This window comes from Macaca fascicularis, chromosome 18 (genome assembly GCF_037993035.2).
Source record: "Macaca fascicularis isolate 582-1 chromosome 18, T2T-MFA8v1.1".
NCBI classification, from domain to species: domain Eukaryota; kingdom Metazoa; phylum Chordata; class Mammalia; order Primates; family Cercopithecidae; genus Macaca; species Macaca fascicularis.
The window spans coordinates 77,595,269-77,614,324 of record NC_088392.1 but is presented as its reverse complement, the minus strand read 5'-3'; the positions used below and the strand labels follow the sequence as shown (position 1 = coordinate 77,614,324).

Below are 19,056 nucleotides of genomic sequence, written 5' to 3'. Positions count from 1 at the left end.
ATGATAATTTCAACACAAGCAGAAAACACATTTGACTAACAATTGATAATCAAATTCAGTAACGTTGCAGGATACAAAGTCAAAATACAAAAATCAGTAACATTTTTATACACCAATAATGAAACAGCTGAAAAAGAAATCAAGAAGGCAATCTCATTTACAATAGCTATCAAAACAAAACAAAACAGAAATAACTTTAACCAAGGAGGTGGAAGTTCTCTACAAGAAAAACTACAAAATGCTGATGAAAGAAACTGAAGCAGACACAAACAAATGGAAAAACCTCCCATGCTCATGGATCCGAAGAATTAATGTCATTACAATGACCAGGCTGCCCAAAGCAGTCTACAGACTCAATGTAATCCCTATCAAAATATCAATGTCACTTTTCACAGAAATAGAAAAAACAATCCATAAACATGTATGGAAACAAAAAAGAGCCTGAAAAGCCAAAGCAATCCTGAGCATACAGAACAAAGCTGGAGGCATCACTTCAAAATATATTACAGGGACTGAGAGAGCGCAGCATTAGTATAAAAATAGACACAGAGACCAATGAAACAGAATAAAGAACCCAGAAATAAATCTGCATATTTATAGCCAAATGATCTTTGATAAAGCCACCAACAACATACATTGAGGGAAGCACACTCTCTTCAATAAATAGTGTTGGGAAGACTGGATAACCACATGCAGAAGAATGAAACTGGATTCCTATTTCTCACCACATATAAAAGTCAACTCAAAATGAATTAAAGACTTAAATGTGAGACTCAAAATTATAAAACTAGTAGAAGAAAGCACATGGACAACTCTTTAGGACATTGGTCTAGGCAAAGATTTTAGAGCTAAGACCTCAAATGCACAGGAAACAAAAACAAAAGTAGGCAAACGGGGCTATCAAACTAAAAAGCTTCTCCATAACAAAAAGAATCAAGAGGGTGAAGAGACCTCTCGAATGGGAGAAAATATTTGCAAATTACTCATCTGACAACGGACTAATATCCAGAATATACAAGAAATTCAAGTATCTCAACAGTAAAGAAAACTCCAAATAACACCATTAAAAAATGGGCAAAGGACTTGAAGACATTTCTCAAAAAAGATATACAAATGGCTAATATAGGAAAAAATTCTCGACCTCACTAATCATCAGGGAAAGGCATCAAAATCACAATGAGATAGCATCTCACCCCAGTTAGAATGGCTATTATCACAAAGACAAAAAAAACAGTTACTGGCGAGGGTGTGGAGAAAAGCGAACCTCTTTTACACAGTCAGTGGGAATGTAAATTAGTACAACTGCTATGGAAAACAGTTTGGAGAGTTCTCAGAAAACGAAAAATAGAATACAATCCAGCAATCCCACTACCAAGTATCTATCCAAAAGAAAGGAAATCAGTACATCAAAGGGATACCCGCACTTACACGTTTATCGCAGCACTGTTCCCGACAGCAAAGGTAAGGAATCAACCTAAATGCCCATCAATGGATGAACGGATAAAGAAAATGTGGTGCATATATACACTAGGAAGGAAACCAGTCACACAAAGGAATGAAATAATGTCATTTGCGGCAACATGGATGTCATTTGCGGAAACATGGATGGAGTTAGTGAAGTAAGTCAGGCACAGAAAGACAAATACAGCATGTTCTCTCACTCTTATGTGGAAGCTAAGAAACTTAAGCTCATGGACATAGAGACTAGAATGACAGATACCAGAGAATGGGAAGGGGATTGGTGGTGGAGAGTGGGGAAGCAGTGGATGTGGATACAAACATAGGGTTAGATGAAATAAGTTCTAATGTTTGATAGCAGATTAATGTGACTATACTTAGTAACAATATTATGTATATTTCAAAGTAACTAGAAGAGATGACTTGAAATGATACCAACACATAAAAATAACACTTAAGGTGATGGATACCCCAATTACCCTCCCCTGATCATTACACATTCTTTGCATGTAACAAACTCACATGTACCCCATAAATATGCAAATTATTATATAGCGATAAAAGGGGGAAATCATCATTATAAACTCATGGGTTACAGCATATTTGATGGGTTTCAAACCATGGCAATTTACACTGTTCTTGAAGCTCACACTGTCCCATCTTTAGTCAACACAAAACTGCTCCAAATTGTCTCCTAATACCTTTCGGTAAGATCTTATATTAGTCTTTGATAGCTTCCCTGAAACCTGCAATTTTAAGATATTCCAAGCTCAGATATTTCCTGCCCCAGACCTGGAATCATCTTCTAAGAAATCTTGGTTTTCTTTTTGTAGAAAACATTTTTAGATCATAATCTGGGAGGTAGGAATGATAATTGCTATTTTAGTCATTCCTTTTAGTTATTTGTATATATATTTAATTTTATTCAGAAATAATTTCACACTCACAAAAAGTTAGAGAAATAAAAATACTGAATACTATATATCTGTAACCCAGATTTATCCAGTTAATGTTTTACCTCCTTGCTTTATAACTTGTTTTCTTTCTAGATATATATGTATATATATTACATATCTTCTTCTGAAGTATATGAGTGTAAATTAAATGCATCATGGCCCTAAACCATATATACTTTAGTACTTTCCTAAGCACTAAAGGAATGTCTTCAACTTATTATATAAGTCCTAAGACACAAGAATATTCTCTTCTGTCAGCACAGTAGTCAACTTCATAAATTTACACTGATATGACACCAATCTACTGTGTATTTCCTTGTTAAATGATCTAATAATGTTCGTTATAATCATTTTTCCCCTCCAGTACAGGATCCAGTCTAGGAGCAGGTACTGCCTTTAATTACCATCTCGGGAGATAATTTGGCATATTTCTACTGCCTTTATTGGTCTCTTATGATAACTGCCATTTCTTAATCTTTCATTACATAAAACTGGCTTTATTTTTTTTAAAAAAGAGCACTTCTCATGATGATGCATTCTCAGCTGTAATACTAATAAAGTGATGTTATATCCCTCTTAGGTATCCCATCTGGAGGCAGATATGGGCATATCTCCTTCCTTTGATGATGTACATAGAGATCACACAGTCTAGGTGCTGCTGGATTTCTCTACTATATAATCATTGGTCTATTTTTCCTCTACCCACCCTTTCTGATTTGAAAAGCGTATGTAAAAATCTACCTCCCAAGTTTATCAGCAATTAGTCATTACTGTCTAATCATGTTTACCATGATGGCTATAAAATGATCAGTGGAAGGGGCAGGAACTGACCAGGAAGGGGCATCAAGGAACTTTCAGGAGTGATGGAAATTTTTTTTTTTTTTGAGATGGAGCATCGCTCTTGTTGCCCAGGCTGGAGTGTAATGGTGCGAACTCAGCTTACTGCAACTTCTCCCTCCCAGGTTTAAGTGATTTTCCTGCCTCAGCCTCCTGAGTAACTGGGACTACAGGCACGCACCACCACACCTGGCTAAATTTTTGTATTTTTAGTACAGATGGGCTTTCACCATGTTGCCCAGGCTGGTCTTGAACTCCTGGCCTCAGGTGATCCACCCACCTCAGGCTCTCAAAGTGCTGGGATTACAGGCGTGAGCCACCGTGCCCGGCCTTGGAAACAGTCTACATCTTGATGGTGTTGGATTATACAGGTGGAGGCATTTCAAAAACTCATATGTACATTATATTTAAGAATTATATCATGAATATTGCAAAAAAATTTAAACTCTAGTTAATGAAATGCACGCTTAAGTACTTAGGAATGTCTTCAACTTATTACAAAATGTATCAAAAAATAATATGGATTGATGGATAGCTATGTGATAGTGTAATAAAGGAAACAGAGCAAAAGGTTAACAACTGTTAAATGTAGTTAGTGGGTACAGGATGCTCATTATACAATTCTTGAGCTTTGCTACATGTTTGAATATTTTCGTAATAACATATGAGGATTTTTAAAAAAGTACTGTAAGTGGTTATGTTATAAAAAGCACAAATTTTAAGTGGATAATCTGGGATAAATTTTCCTATGGCATCATATTTGGATTTCAAAAGTACTGAGTATCTAAGGTTGTGGACAGAGAAGTTAAGATGGAAAATCATTCGTGGCTAAAAGGTGGTTCTGGTGTTGATGAAAACATTGATTTCAAAATATGTGAACAGTTTTTACAAAATCATTTCAGGATAGAGTAGGGGGAAAATTAGTATTTCTACATTAATACATATGTTATCTCAAATGTATATATTTGAATACTTTTTTTTAAAGATAGTCAGGCTCTGTCAACCAGGCTGCAGTGCAGTGGCACGACCTCAGCTCCTTGCAACCTCCACCTCCTGAGCTCAAGCCATTCTCCCACCTCAGCCTCCTGAGTAGCTGGTACTACAGACACACGCCATCAGGCCTGGCTAATTTTTGTATTTTTTGTAGAGATGGGGTTTCACCCTGTTGCCCAGGATGGTCTTGAACTCCTGGGCTCAAGTGATCTGTCCGCCTCGACTTCCCAAAAGTGCTGGGATTACAGGCATAAACCACCATACCTGGCCAAATAAATACTTTAAATAGATGACTATTTTATCCCTATATTGTTTATTTATTCAAATAGTTCACAAGCCTTTTGTGTTTTTAAAATCTTTATTTCCATCTGTTGTCTCTTAATTACTAAAGAGGTGTTCTTTTTTTTTTTTTGGAGGCAGGAGCTTGCTCTAATGCCCAAGCTAGTCTCAAACTCCTGGGTTCAGCTCCTGGAATAGCTGGAATTGCAGGCACATGCCACCATGCCTAGCCCACAAGACTTTTTAATTTTTTAATTCTTACTGGAGGAAAATGTAGATTATCTTTTATTTTGGTATATACGGTATATAGAAGAAACTTAACTATATCATTAGAAAAATTTACAAACACAATGACTACACAAGATACATAAACTTTAAAAATTATTTCTCTGCCCATTTTGGGGCATTTAAGTCATTCTAACTTTTTATTACAAGCACTAATATGTTAACAGCTTTACACACATATATAGTCAGCACTTCTGGTTATATCTTTGCAGCACTTCTGGTTGTATCTTTTTGAATTTTTCACACTTACTAACAAACTGTTTTCCAGAAAGCACTCTCAACAACAGTGTATGATGCCAACTTCACTCCAAGCTCACCAACATCCGAATACTATTTTTTTAAAATCTTTACCAATTTTATAGGGCAGTTTTATTCAAGCACTTCTGTATGTTAAAATTACTGTGTTAAACTGAAGACTGTTCTGCAGTTTTCTAGTTGTAGTCTTCCCTTCTCAAAGTATCAGGATTTTGCTGGCTTAAAAAAAGCTGCAGCTGTTTCTACTTTTATACCATTAGACCATTTAACAGTATGGCAACCTGAGTTTGCCTACACCTACCCCTCTTTCTGCCTTCCAGTCTTTCTCCCTTCATATCCCTCTTTCTGTCTGTGTTACTGTCTGCTCTGTGTTGATCATTTTTAAATTTTTTTGGTAACATCTATATACAGTATTCTGTTAAAGTCTGAAAAAACATTTTATACTTTTGTGGTTCTATCCATTTTCTTACTCATCAGTGATGTTTATGAATTTCTACTCATTTTTCCTTAACTAGACTTCCTAGATGTTCTAGTTAATCTTGTCAGAAAAGCAACTCCTGGTTTCATTCTGCTGTATCGTCTAGAAATATTAGGACATTTGTTTCTTTATATAATACTTACAAAATTTGTTTTCCAGTCATTTAATTGTGCTCTTTATTATCTTGCTTTTCTCTGTGGATCTGCTTTTACTTCCTCCTCTTGATTTCTTAAGTTCATTTATTTTCATTCTTACCAAGTTTAATGAAGGTAACTATGAACTTTCAGTGAACACAGAACAACTCTGGTCTCATCACATAAGTACTAATGGTTATGTATACAATATCTATAACTGAGACTTTCTACTTAATAAGAAACTGCATGTGCTGGAAAAAAAAAAAAAAACTTAGAAGTTTCCAACTAGTATTCTGTTTCTGGTCAATTTTATCTTGTATTTCTAACAACTTTTGCTTTATATATTTTGACAGTGTTATCTAGTGCTTAAGGCAGTACACTTTTCTTATTTTTTTTTCCCAAACAAAAGCTACATTCAATTAAGAAGGCAACAATACATTTTTATCTTTGCTTTGTTCATATGCTTCTATTATCACAAAATTATCTTTTGTCATGAGCTATTTTCTGACTTTAATTCTTTGTCTAATGTCAATACTGAAATTCTTACTTTGTCTTCAAAAGCATTTTTTATTTTTATTTTTTTTTGTATTTTTCGTAGAGATGGGGTAAAAAACAATTAGCTGGGCATGGTGGCATGCCCCTGTAGTCCCAGCTACTCGGGGTAGGCTGAGGCAGGAGAATGGCATGAACCGGGGAGGCGGAGCATGCAGTGAGCCAAGATCACGCCACTGCATTCCAGCCTGGGCAACAGAGCGAGACTCCGTCTCAAAAAAAAAAAAAAAAAAAGAGATGGGGTTTCACCATGTGATCTGTCCGGGTTGGCCTCCCAAAGTGCCGGGATTACAGGCATAAGCCACCACACCCAGCCCTGAGTTTACTATACTTTTATCATCACCTCTCAAACGTTGCTGTTGGTTTTAATTTTATATTTAAATTTCAGATAATTAAGTTTTTTCATTTTTCCCTTTTCAAGTATGATGATATTTACATTCAATTTGACAATATTTACCACAGTTATTTAAACATCTTGTTTGTAATCAGTGCTCACTGCCACAAGTTTTTATTCCGTGACTTCATTTTTTTTTTGTTTATAATTTGGCATCATCTCAATCAGTTGGAGTATATTTACAATTTTTGTTCAACAAGTAAAACGTTATATTCAGAAGGTGCGTTCTTTCAATTGCCTTTCCATGTGAAAGATAATTTAACTATATTACATGAAAATAAAGGGTAGAACTTTCTGCCTCAAAACTATAAATGATCCACTGCCTTCTGGCAATGGCTGACATTAAATGAGTAAAGTATGGTTTTTACTCCTTCATGCGTAATATAAAAGTAACATTACCTAATTGTTTATAGGAATTATTTAAGACTTTATGAGGAAACAGCCATTTGTAAGACTGATGAAACTCTTTTTCATTGAATTTTGCCTGAAATATGGTAAACCCCTTCTATATAAAGATGACTTTCAACACAGTAAAGGTTTTTTTGTTATCTTCGAAACAAAAATTGTGTTTAAAAAAAAATTGTCCTTCCCAGCAACAATGATCAGAATTCAACCATCTAAATCACAAAAGCAAAACCATAGAGATGACTCGTTAACACCAGGACACCAGAAAAAGACATGAAGTGTTTAGTTAGTAGCTCTGTAATTTATAACAGAATGAAAAGAAGTCAGAGTAGCAGTGGTGGCAGCTATGCATGGGGAGAGGTTCTGCAGCAGGCTTAAAAGTAATAATGAGTACTTCAGCACTTTATAGAAAACAGAAATGGGGCAATGGCATTATGACTCCATTCACACAGGGTGTATGTAGTAAACACCTAGGTTACTAACTTCATCATTCTTAGCTAGTTAGCTGAGTATGATTCTAGCTGGCCAGCAATATTCTAAGGTATGCAAACATTTTGTATATTATAAATGAATCCAGAATGTTCTATCAAATATCATGTTAAATGAACGAGATGAATGTAGATTATCTGAAACAAACCTGTGTAACTTTCATCATCATCAGATAAAGGCACCTCTCTCTTTAGTAGCAACTCCAACTCCTCTGTTTCTGCTACATCCACTGGACGCTCCCCATGTTTATTAGCTTGAAATGGATTTCCACCATGACGAAGTAACAGCTTTACTATCTGCAACAATAAAAAGCAAGACGACTTAGTCCCTTCACAGACTGTATCACTGCACCCATTCTCTTGCTAATACTCATAGTATCCTTCTGAGTGTTATCTCATTTACTCTGAATCCATTCCTCACCATCTACTCTAAATTGTTATTCTCTTCAAGATCCATTTTCACTGACACTCCCCTATCAGATGACCTCAACTACTACAAAAAAATTTCCTCCTTAAAATTTAAACTGGGTTACTTTAGCAATTAATCTCATCATTTTTTCAACCTGTTCCATCATAAAGTCAAATATTTATTGAGAACTTGTAATAACTACGTTTCCGAGTTCTGCTAATAAACCAATGAACAAAAATAACAAGTTCCCTGGCCTCTTGAAATGTGTATCCTAGAAAAAGTTTCAAAGAAGTATTTCCCTTCTGCTTTAGGCTAATATCACTGTCAATGCTCTTAATCTTACTCTATTTCTCATAGCCCAGGAACTGTAAGTATCATGAACTCCAAAGCTTAAACTTCAAGACCCTTCACTTTCATGGGTCCTTACAGGAGGATGCTCTATCTAATTTTGTAGTCATCACTTTGAAAGGACCTCTCTCCTTCTCTAACAAATTACATAAGCTTCAAGTTCCACATAACCAGGATCTGCCCTGTTAGTTATCACTTGTTTTTTCTTCATATCCTCTTCCTTTCATAGTTTTAACCTCTTTTTGGTTGGCTCCTTTTTAGAAGCCCATCTTTCCACAGTTCATATTTCTTGCAACTTAAAAAAATAACGGCATTAAAGAAATGAAACATGGACAAAACAAGGAAACTTTGTTGAAACCTATATCCTCTTCCCCTAGCTAACCTTTCTTCTTCACTGTCAATCTCCTGAAAAGACATCTGCCCTTGCAGCTGTTACTTGTTGGCCCTTCACTCTTTCACCTACAACTCTGCTACCATCAATCTTATGGAATGGCTCTTTTAAGACCTGAAAAGATCTAAACCAATGATGGTTTCCCTATGATGCTGTCCTTGATATACTTTCTCACGTTCTAATATATATATCATCTCTTTGGAGAACTTATCCACTCTGAATGTGATGACAATTATGAGATCCACCCATTCATTCTCTTGTCTGTTTTCTCTCTCAGCTCTCTTGAGCTCCAAACCCAAACATTCAAATATTCACGGGATACATCCAACTGATTGTATTTTGATACAAAAGCATAAAACCAACAGGATCTGAATGGAGTTCACTAAACTTGTACTATTATCTTTTATCTATTTCCATTCTCAATAACTGCCACCAAAATTTACCCAGTCACTGAAGCCTTGAAGCCAGAATTTGGGAGTCATCATTAATTCTTTTTCACTCATACTCTACATCAAAGAGGTAGCCAGGTGTTATTGATTCTGCCTCCTTACCATCTCTTCTTGTTTTGATATTTTGTGTATTTCCATTAACACTGGTGTGTTCTATCATACATATAAATTCAAGTCTCTATTCTATCATACATAAACCCATACTACAATTCATTAACACATTTCTCCCCTTGAACTATAAGTTTCATATAAAATCAAGTCTCTATTCATCTCTGCATTCCGAGGACATAACTATGGTGTTTTCTGGTACTTAGAAAATATCACACTTTTAAAAATACTTAAATGAATAACATGAAACAGATGAATATTGACTGCATTTACCATCAAAGGAATAATTTAAAACAAGATGCTGAAATCAGAAATTTGTAACGAATTAAGAATGATTCACAATGAATAAAGAAAAAAAATTTTCAAGATTACTGCAGAAAATGTGAAATGTAGTAATGTGTAGAGAAAACAAATTACTCATACCAACTGTAACTGTTTAATTTTTATCAAATTACACATGCTTATGATTTTAAAAGATCAACTAGGTTTCCAAATCTGCTGGTGAAGAACAATTGTCCGATACTTATCTCCATATTCCAGTCATCTACCAGGGTGAGAGAGGTGCAATTACTGGGCTGTGAAAGATTGGGGAGAGGATGCGAGAGCTAAAAAAAAACCTTTATCTAATAGCTGTTTCCAGTCATATCTTAAGAAGCACTTCCAGAGGTCATTGGTGCTACCAATTCCTAAGCTTTTTTTTTTTTTTTTCTTTCTAGGATTCTGTGTTGTAATGGCTTTGGTTTCAATTTTCTTGTCTCTTTTAAATCAGAGGTGGGCAAATTATGACCTACGGGCCAATCTGGTCTGCCAGTTAAGAATAGTTTTCATATTTTTAAAGGACTGTTGAAGGAGAAGAGTTGGAGATGGACGAGGTGAAGGAGGGAGTATGTGGCCTGCAAAGCCTAAAATATTTACTATTTGGCCCTTTATTGAAAAAAATTGTCAAACCCTGTTCTACATCAGTAACTGCTCATTTCTCCAATTTCCATCTTCCAAAATATTTGTTTCTTCTGTTCTTTGCCCTTGTGGGTCTACGTCCTTTGAAACTTCCCCTTACTGTCATTTTAGGGATTTGAGAGAGTAACTGAAAAAAAAATCTTCTAGTCATTATAAACAATACTGCAGTGGATATCTTTGAGTTGAATTTTTTCCAATTTTAGGCTGATTTCCTTAGACTACAGCCCTAGATTGAGAAAACAGAATAAAGAATTTTGATATTGCTGAAAACTTTCTATCCCCATCAGGAATACATCAATAAATACTTATTACATGACTATGAAGAATCAGGTACAGCTGGTTCATTCATGTTACAAACACCCTAAATCAAATAATCAAGATTTTACAGATCATCCTCAAATGCAAGTAATTGTTCTTAAAGTTGCTTAAAACGTAACAGTCAACAATTAGAAGTAGGTAAAAATGATGACAAAAGAAGACAGGTATCTAAAATAGAACTAGAAATAAGGCTAGTATTAAAATGTGTATTATGGTGAGGTGCGGTGGCTGACACCCATAATCCCAACACTTTGGGAGCCTGAGGCAGGAGAATCGCTTGAGCTCATGAGTTCAAGACCAGCCTGAACAACATAGGGTCTCCACAAAAAAAATTTAAAAATTAACCTAGCATGGTGGTGCATGCCTGTACTCCAGCTACTTGGGAAGCTAAAGCAGGAGGATCACTTGAGCCCAGGAGGTTGAGGCTGCAGTAATCTGTGACTGCACCACTATACTCTAGTATGGGTGACACAGCAAGATGCTGTCTCAAAAAAAAAAAAAAAAAAAAAAAGGTTTTAGGAATTACTACACATTTACAAACAGCAAGTCAAAAATTGGGTTCTTAGTAAGCTATGTCAATCCTCTCTATAATAATTTAGACCTGGCTACAGAACTGTTATGTTTCTGCTTTTCCCATCTTAAAAACGCTTTATGGATGGCTGAAGTTGTCATGACTACTACTGAAAGAAAGAAATCTATTTGGGAGCGGCTCAAAAATACACATTATGGATATACAGAAATGAATTTTTCATGACTCTCCTTCTTCTTCCTAAGGCACAAGTAAAAGGAACAAGGAGAAAATAGCTCTCAATAGCTCTTGAATGGTGACTCCTACTATCCTAGGCATGCTGGTAGGAGGAAAAGCCAAGGTCCCTCCCTCTGGGAAGAGACTGGAAATAGTGTGAGTCCTTGTAAGTACATGAGCTCAAAAGGTCAGCTTCTGGAAATATCTGCAGCTATGTGCATATTTAGAAACTTGTGTTCACAGAAACCATGTCTTAGTCACAGGCACAATTCTTTAAAATTACACTTTGAAATCGGGAAACCTTTATTATCATATTCAAAGGAAAATCATTCATTCCTGGTAAACTATTTTTTAAAAGGGCAATATTTAAAATATCAAAGCCAGAAAATAAGTCATTTTCCAATAAATTCAGAGGAAAGAGCAACGTACCCTACATGTTGTCAGACCTGATGGATTAAGTTTTTGTCATTCTGCCTATCCTCAGTTACCCATTCATCTACCTATCCATCTGTCTACAAGTGCATCCATGATGGATTTACTGAACATTTCTAGGTGACAAGCAGTTCCAGAGTAAATAACAGAAAACAACACAAAATGCCAGCATGTACGGTAGTATTTACAGTCTAGTGCCAGAAACATGACACTAGACAAGAATACCACTAAAAAATAAGGTAGTAAATGCTATGACATACGTTTGTACAAATCGCCAAAGAAGCACAGAGAAAAGAGTAGACCACTGGTAAGCAAGAATCAGTTTAGAAAAATTATTTATAGGCTACATTATTCTTCATTCAAAATAAGAGTTCTTTACTAAGAAACATGGAAAAATGCCTTATAACAATGTAATTGAGAAAAATAGCATTTTTAATTTCTGAATTTTAGGTGTATTTGACTGCACCCATAAAGGCAACTTTTTAATCTTTTACCCCTGATATTTCTAGACCATCTTAAATTTCAATGTGCATTTACATGTAGTATCTTTTTTTTCCTTCGAAGTATCAATTTTAGATAGGTATTATTTATCATATAATTTAAAGATGAGGAAATGGAAGTTCCAAGGAGGGAAGTAACCTGCTCAAGATTACAGAGTTAGTAAACTGGCCAGGCCAGAACTGCACTTGTATCTATCTTTACTCCAAATTCTATTTTTGTCTCAAATAAAGTAAAATGCCTTTCAAAAGATAGGCAATTCAACACTGTACAATTTTTACTATATATAATATAGTAAAATAAAGTATATATATACCCTTTAATACATCCAATTGTCTTATAAAAGAATGCCTTGAAATGAAAGTTTTGCCAAATTATTTAATCAACTATCAAATTAAATGGGTTTTATGAAAAGAAAATGCTAAATCTAAACTATGAACTAATAGTTAGAAAGTAGAAAAAAGGGAAAACAAAATATAGATGAGTTGATCAAGCAATGAGTGGAATATGACACAGATCATATGACTAAGAAGTAAATGAAATTACTTTGGGTTAAATTGTATTTTGAAAATGTGTATTATTGATTTTTTTCTATCATACTTACATCTCTGTGCCCACTACTAGCAGAATCATGGAGTGGAGTGTCATCATCTAATCCTTGTGTGTTAACATCTGCTCCAGCTGCTATAAGTATCTTAGCAACATCATAATATCCAACATTGCAAGCTTCATGCAGTGGTGTCCAACCTAAAGTTAGATTATTAATTTAACATGATTCACTTGCGCTACTTCAAAATAAATGCTTTTCATATACATACCTATGTGTGACACATCAATTCTAAAATTGCACATCGTGCAAAAGAAAAAAGAAGTGATAAAGAAGCTACTAAAAATAAATATCTAAGAACAATACCAATTTACTGAAGGTTCATTCAAGATAATATTACAGTTGACCCCTTGAACAAGGCGAAGGTTAGGGGTGTTAACCCCCATGCAGTCAAAAATCCACATATAATTTTTGACTTCCCAAAATTTAACTACTAATAACTGACTGTTAATTGGAAGCCTTACCAGTAACATGAACAGTTTGACTAACACATATTTTGTATATATATTAAATATTGTACTGTTACAATAAAGCAAGAGAAAAATTATTTAACAAAATCGTAAGAAAAATCTATTACTAAGTAGAAGTAGATCATCAAAAAGGTCATCTTCATCATCTTCACGGTGAGCAGGCCGAGGAGAAGGGAGAAGAGGGGTTGGTGTTGCTGTCTCAGAGGTGGCAGAGGGAGAAGACATAAAAGTAAAGGTGGGAGAGGCAGGCACATTTGGTGTAACTTTACAAAAATACACTGTAATTTGTGTCTGACGTTTTTGCTTTTTCATTTCTCTAAAAATGTTTTAACACAGTACCACCGTCCTTCTTCCACTGTTTGCTTTGGTTTCAGTGCCTGGATCATACAAGCGCTCATGTTTTTTAAAAAAAAAACAAACTCAAAGCAACTTTAAATTATTGGAAACCTCTAAGGTCAATCTGTTTACTGGCAGGGCTTCTTCTGTCTTCTTCCTCATCACCTGAAACTGGTTCAGAACCACTCAGCTCCATCAAGTCACCTATTAATACCTCTGATGTGCTATCTACTAGCTCCTCAATTTCTCCAAGATCCATATTTTGAAACTTCACCCCCTATCACCTTTTTTGCCATATCCACAATCTCTTTCATGATTTCCTTGACTGGTCCTGTGGTAAATCCTGCAACGTCATGTTCAACATCTGGACACAGTTTCCTCCAGGAGGAGAGAGCTTTCACAGCTTTTTCTTTAACAACGATGGCATCTTCAACGGTGTAATCCCTTCCAGACTTGCATGACATTCTATCGGAGTTCTCTTCTACAGCGTTGTGTAATGAGCCTTAAAGTGCCTTATGACCCTCTAATTAGAGGCTGGTTTAGAAACACTGTGTTTGTAACCCACTTCAATGCTTTTGGTGTTGAATTCATAGGGTTCCAGGAGGCCAGAGGACACTAAAAGACAGCCTCCTTCCCGGCAAAGTACTTCCTGACTTCGGGAAGAAATTAATGACATCAATCCAGAAAAGAGTTCTCATTGTCCAGGCTTTCTTGTTATATAACCAAAAGACTGGCAGCTGGGTTTATCTTTTCCCTTCAGGGTTCAGGGGGCAGTCCTGACCATAAACCCAGCTGTATTTACATAAAACAGGAGAGTTAGCTAATCCCTTCCTGCCCTAAATCTTGGTGCTTCTCTTCCTAATAAATGTCCTTTGTGGATTTTTCTTTTTCCCAGAATACAGTACTTTTGTCCACATTAAAAAACTGTTCAGGCAGATATCCTTTCTCCTCACTGATTTTCTTAGTGGTATCTGGGAATTCATCTGCTGCTTATCAATGGACAGAAGCCACTTCGCCTGTTATCTGGGCATTTTTTTTAAAACTAAACTTGCTCTAAAATTATTAAACCATCTTTGCTGGCATTAAATTCCCCAGCTTTAGATCCTTCACCTTCCTTAAAATTGTTGTATAAGATAACTTCACGTTTTCTTCAATCTAACCTATAGGTACACTTTTTTTTGTTTTTGTTTTTTTTAAGCAATCTTGCATCCACATAAAAGCTGCATGAGACAAAAGAATGTTTTACAAAAAAGTGCAAGGTTTTCAAACCCACTAGCATAGATGCAGCAACAGCTTCACAAATTTCCTTTCCTTTTTTCCACTGGTCCTTATGCTGGATTCATTTATCTTCAAATGGCAGGTAACCACAGCTGTAGACCTCAATTTATTATCATCAAGTACATTATCAAGCAATTCAATTTTTTCTTTGAATGTCTTAACTTTTCTGTTTCTTAGGAGCACTTCTGTTATCACCAGGAGCACTTAAAATGGGCCCCCTGGCGTTCTTCAAGGCTTACGGTGTTCTACTAAACACGATGAAAAACATGCAAGAATCAGATGTTTCACTGTGGCATGCAACTTACTAGAGAGATGAACTGCTTATGTGGAGATGATTTGTGTCAGTCACATGGTGTTTTAAGCAGATAGTCCCAACATTTGAGCTCACCACAATGGCAACAGGAGGTAGCTATGCAATTATTACAAGAGTACAATATGTACTACGGTAAATTTTATGTAGTTATGATTTAATACTGTATCTTTATGTCAGCTTACATTTGTCCTGACTCTGAATGGTGCTATGTATAGCCTATGTTTGTATGCATATGTTTTAACTTTTTAGAACAGATTTGTTTATATTTTACGGTAGTAAGTGATAGAATAGTATCTAGGTATCTTTTATGCACTTATAATGTATTTAATTTTTTCCTATTTTCAACATTTCTAGGCTATGCAGTTCATCTGAGTTTTTCCAAATTGTTCCAAATCTCAAAAAAATTTTCCAATATAATTACTGAAAAAAATCCACATATAAGTAGACTTACATAGTTTCAAGGGTCAATAGTATTTCCACTGTGCTAAATTATTTGACAAAAGTATTAAATATTTAAGCTTCCAATAAATATAAGCTTGATATATTTTCAATAATTTAAACTATGAAAAAGAATATTAAAGGGGTGAAATATTAATAAGCTTGATTAGTGTCTTTCAGTAAACAAAACTCCTAAAATCTTAAGGGCTTTATTCTGTTGATACAATGTTTTCTGGACTTAATACTTATTTTAACTAAAATAAACTTAATTACTTTTGTAATTAAAAAGTTACATGTTCACAAAAGATTAGATAAAAATACAAAGAAAAAAAACGTCCATAATCTTACCACCCAGATATAATAATTTCAAGAATCCAACATAGTATCTACTAGCTCTCCCACATATTTATAAAACTTAGAAGAGTAACAACCTGCTTCCTCTACTTACTAAAGTGAAAATAATTACCTATGTCATTATACCTTCCTACAACATAGTATTGTACTAATCAAATATACCATAATTTCCTTCAACGAGTTCCTATTACTAAGGGTACAGATTATTGCTAGTTTTTAATTAGAAACAATGCTGTAACAAGTATCATTACAACTAAACCTTCATGTTCATCCATGATTAACTATTTAAAATAAACCCTTGGAAGTGGAATTGTCAGATGAAAGAAATATTTTTTTAGGTTTTTGATAAATAATGTCAAGTTTTCCTCTAGAATAAATGCCATGCATTTTAAGTCTCATTATTTAAGGTAGATACTGTATATCACACCATTCCCCACTCACACCAAATAAAGACCTAAATTCCAGGTGTATTATAATAGGGCTACATGTAAAAACAAAACAGAAACAAAATTTGAAAAAAAGAGAAAATATAGGAATAGTTTTATGATACAGAGAAAGAGAAGGCCTTCTTAAATAAAATACCAAACCAAGAACCCATAAAGGTCAATTGATATGATACATAAAAGATGAAAACTTTAGTACAATAAACACTGTAATGACAGTGTATTCAATCTAAGCCACAGACTGTGAAAATCTTTACATATTTGATAGAGAAAATCTAGACTAAATAAAGGCTCTTGTAGGTTAAAAACAGTACTAAACCAAAAGAAAATGAGCAAAGGAGTGGACCCAACAATTCACAAAATACACATAAATTCAAAATAAACATAAGAAATGTTTACCATCACTACTGATCATGAAAATCCAAATTAAGATTTTTCATTCGTCAGATTGTTAACAATCAAAAGTTGATAATATCCAGTTTTAGTGAAGCTATGCGGAAAACGGCTCTTTCATATACTCTTGATGGTAGTATGAACTGATACAGAATTTTTGGGGGGACAATTTCCACTATTTCAGAAATTTAAAACATGTATCTCTTTTGATTTAGCAATTTCACTTCTACTGAAATACTCCATAACTATACACAAAGATGTTTCTATATAGGTATTTACTACAGTGTTGCCTTTGGAACGCTATACCAGAAAATATTATGCAGCTATTAAAAATTAATGAAGGCCTACCTATATATACTGACCGAAATATCTGTAAGACATTAAGGCAGACTGATACAGATGCAATAATTTCATTTTAAAAAGTTGATATGTAAGTAAATACTTTATATATATATAAAATAAAAATGAACTGAATGAGTAACCTCCTAGGTGTTAACAATAGTTCTATGGAAGAGAAAGAACCTGTGTGGGAGGGAGGGTAAGGTTGTGCAGTATGTGAAGTTAAAGAAAATTTTTGTATTGTTCTCTACATACTTTTACTGTTGAATTATTTACAGTAAGAATGTACTGGTATGCTACTTGAATACTGAAAATGAAAGTAACACCACACTCTTACAGTCCTCATGGTTCAAGCTAATAAATGTTCTTAAAATACTTGTGAATGAATCAACTACTTTGAAAACATATAACTCAATCTCATCTAGGGCAAAAACTAACTTGGATAGACAACGATACAGCAAGTAATACGTCAACTAAAGTGTAAGTTTAGTATGTAAAAATATGAGTAAATTATTGACATGGAATTGCAGTAGAGATCAGGGGTTTTACGTGCAAACTCCAAAAGTTTTGTAATAAAGAATATTTTTAGAACGCTTTCATTTCAGCTGAAGGAATAAAAGAATATGGATTAAATTGTAATCAGGATCCGTTTAAATGTTAGTGCCTCAATAGTAGGTATTGAACTACTAGTCTTACCTGCAAAATCTTTCACATTCACATTTGCCCCTAAACTTATTAATTCTTTAACTTGTTTCACATCTCCTCGAATAGCAGCCATGTGTAAAGGAGTTTCACCACGTTCATTTCTTTTATTAACTTTATCTTTCTGTCGAGATGAAGAACTAGGAGTTTTCTTTTGGGCAGGTGTTGTTTGTGACGGATGATTTGGTGTGGAATCTGTAAGAAAGAAGAAAGTTAGCAGAAGTTCTAGGCTAAATATTTTGTATACTTACTTAAAGGTTTTTATTGGTAATATGCTAATCTCCTGAAACACAAGGAACACCTTCTCCCCCTAACAACCTAAACGTTAACTTGGATGATACGTTAGTGACCCAAATACACAGAGATCTTCCCTTAGGGCTATCATATATCATGAGCCAATTAAAAAAAATGTTTTGTCAATTCATAAAATTGGTTTAAAATGATAAAGTATCAAATATGTACTCTAAAATGTTTGCTTAATGATGTGATGAACTACAAAATATTTTTCCTAGGTATGTCATGCTATTATTCTAAGACCTACAGGAAGTGAAATTGAAGGCTGGAGTCCACACCTCTGACTCAGACAAAGCATTGGAGTTCTGTTCTTATATTATGTGTAAATCAAGGTCATGATGATTATACTATGAAAATGAAAGAGAAAAGTTACAAAAAAATAAGGGCAGTCTGGAAAAGGGCCTTTAAAAACTGTACTTTGCCTTCTCATATTTTGATATTTGTTCTAGTTTCTATATTTAAAATAAGCTAAATTAGATGATGCCCAAAGTCTCCTCTCCAATTTCAAAACTACAAAAAAAAAACAAAAACCGGTTTCTTAATTAAGGATTCAAGACATACATACAGTGTTAATTAATTCTGAACATTTACAACTATCTAAAAGAAACTGCTCTAAGAGAAAAGAAATCTATGGAAAAGAACTTTTTACCAGTTTAAAACCTAACATGATTAGAGCTCTAAGGCAATACCATCCTTTCCTCAATAAAAAAAAAAAAAGTGTTAAGGTTCACCTTTTAGACTTTTTTTTTTTTTTTAGATGAAGTCTCGCTCTGTTGCCCAGGCTGGAGTGAGGTGGTTTGATCTCGGTTCACTGCAATCTCCGCCTCCCGGGTTCAAGAAATGAAATTCTCCCACCTCAGCCTCCCGAGTGGCTGGGATTACAGGCGTGTGCCACCATGCCCAGCTGACTTCTGTCTCTT

The 19,056-nt window shown here is 34.7% G+C and overlaps 1 protein-coding gene across 31 annotated transcripts in view; it reads right to left on the bottom strand.

Moving 5' to 3' along the window:
* The window catches only part of ANKRD12 (ankyrin repeat domain 12), a 134,606-nt gene that overhangs the window by 47,504 nt on the left and 68,046 nt on the right, over positions 1 to 19,056 (bottom strand). For 28 of the 31 annotated variants that reach the window (XM_045378271.3, XM_074022888.1, XM_074022894.1 and 25 more), the window contains 3 exons: positions 17,837 to 18,037; positions 12,774 to 12,916; positions 7,664 to 7,811 (listed from right to left, as the gene is read on the bottom strand). The exons of 1 other annotated variant lie outside the window; for it this stretch is intronic. In XM_045378271.3, the coding sequence (XP_045234206.2) occupies positions 7,664 to 7,811; positions 12,774 to 12,916; positions 17,837 to 18,037 (492 nt within the window). The remainder of the gene's footprint in view (positions 1 to 7,663; positions 7,812 to 12,773; positions 12,917 to 17,836; positions 18,038 to 19,056) is intronic. 2 more of the 31 variants (XM_074022907.1, XM_074022908.1) reach the window with 1 other exon arrangement.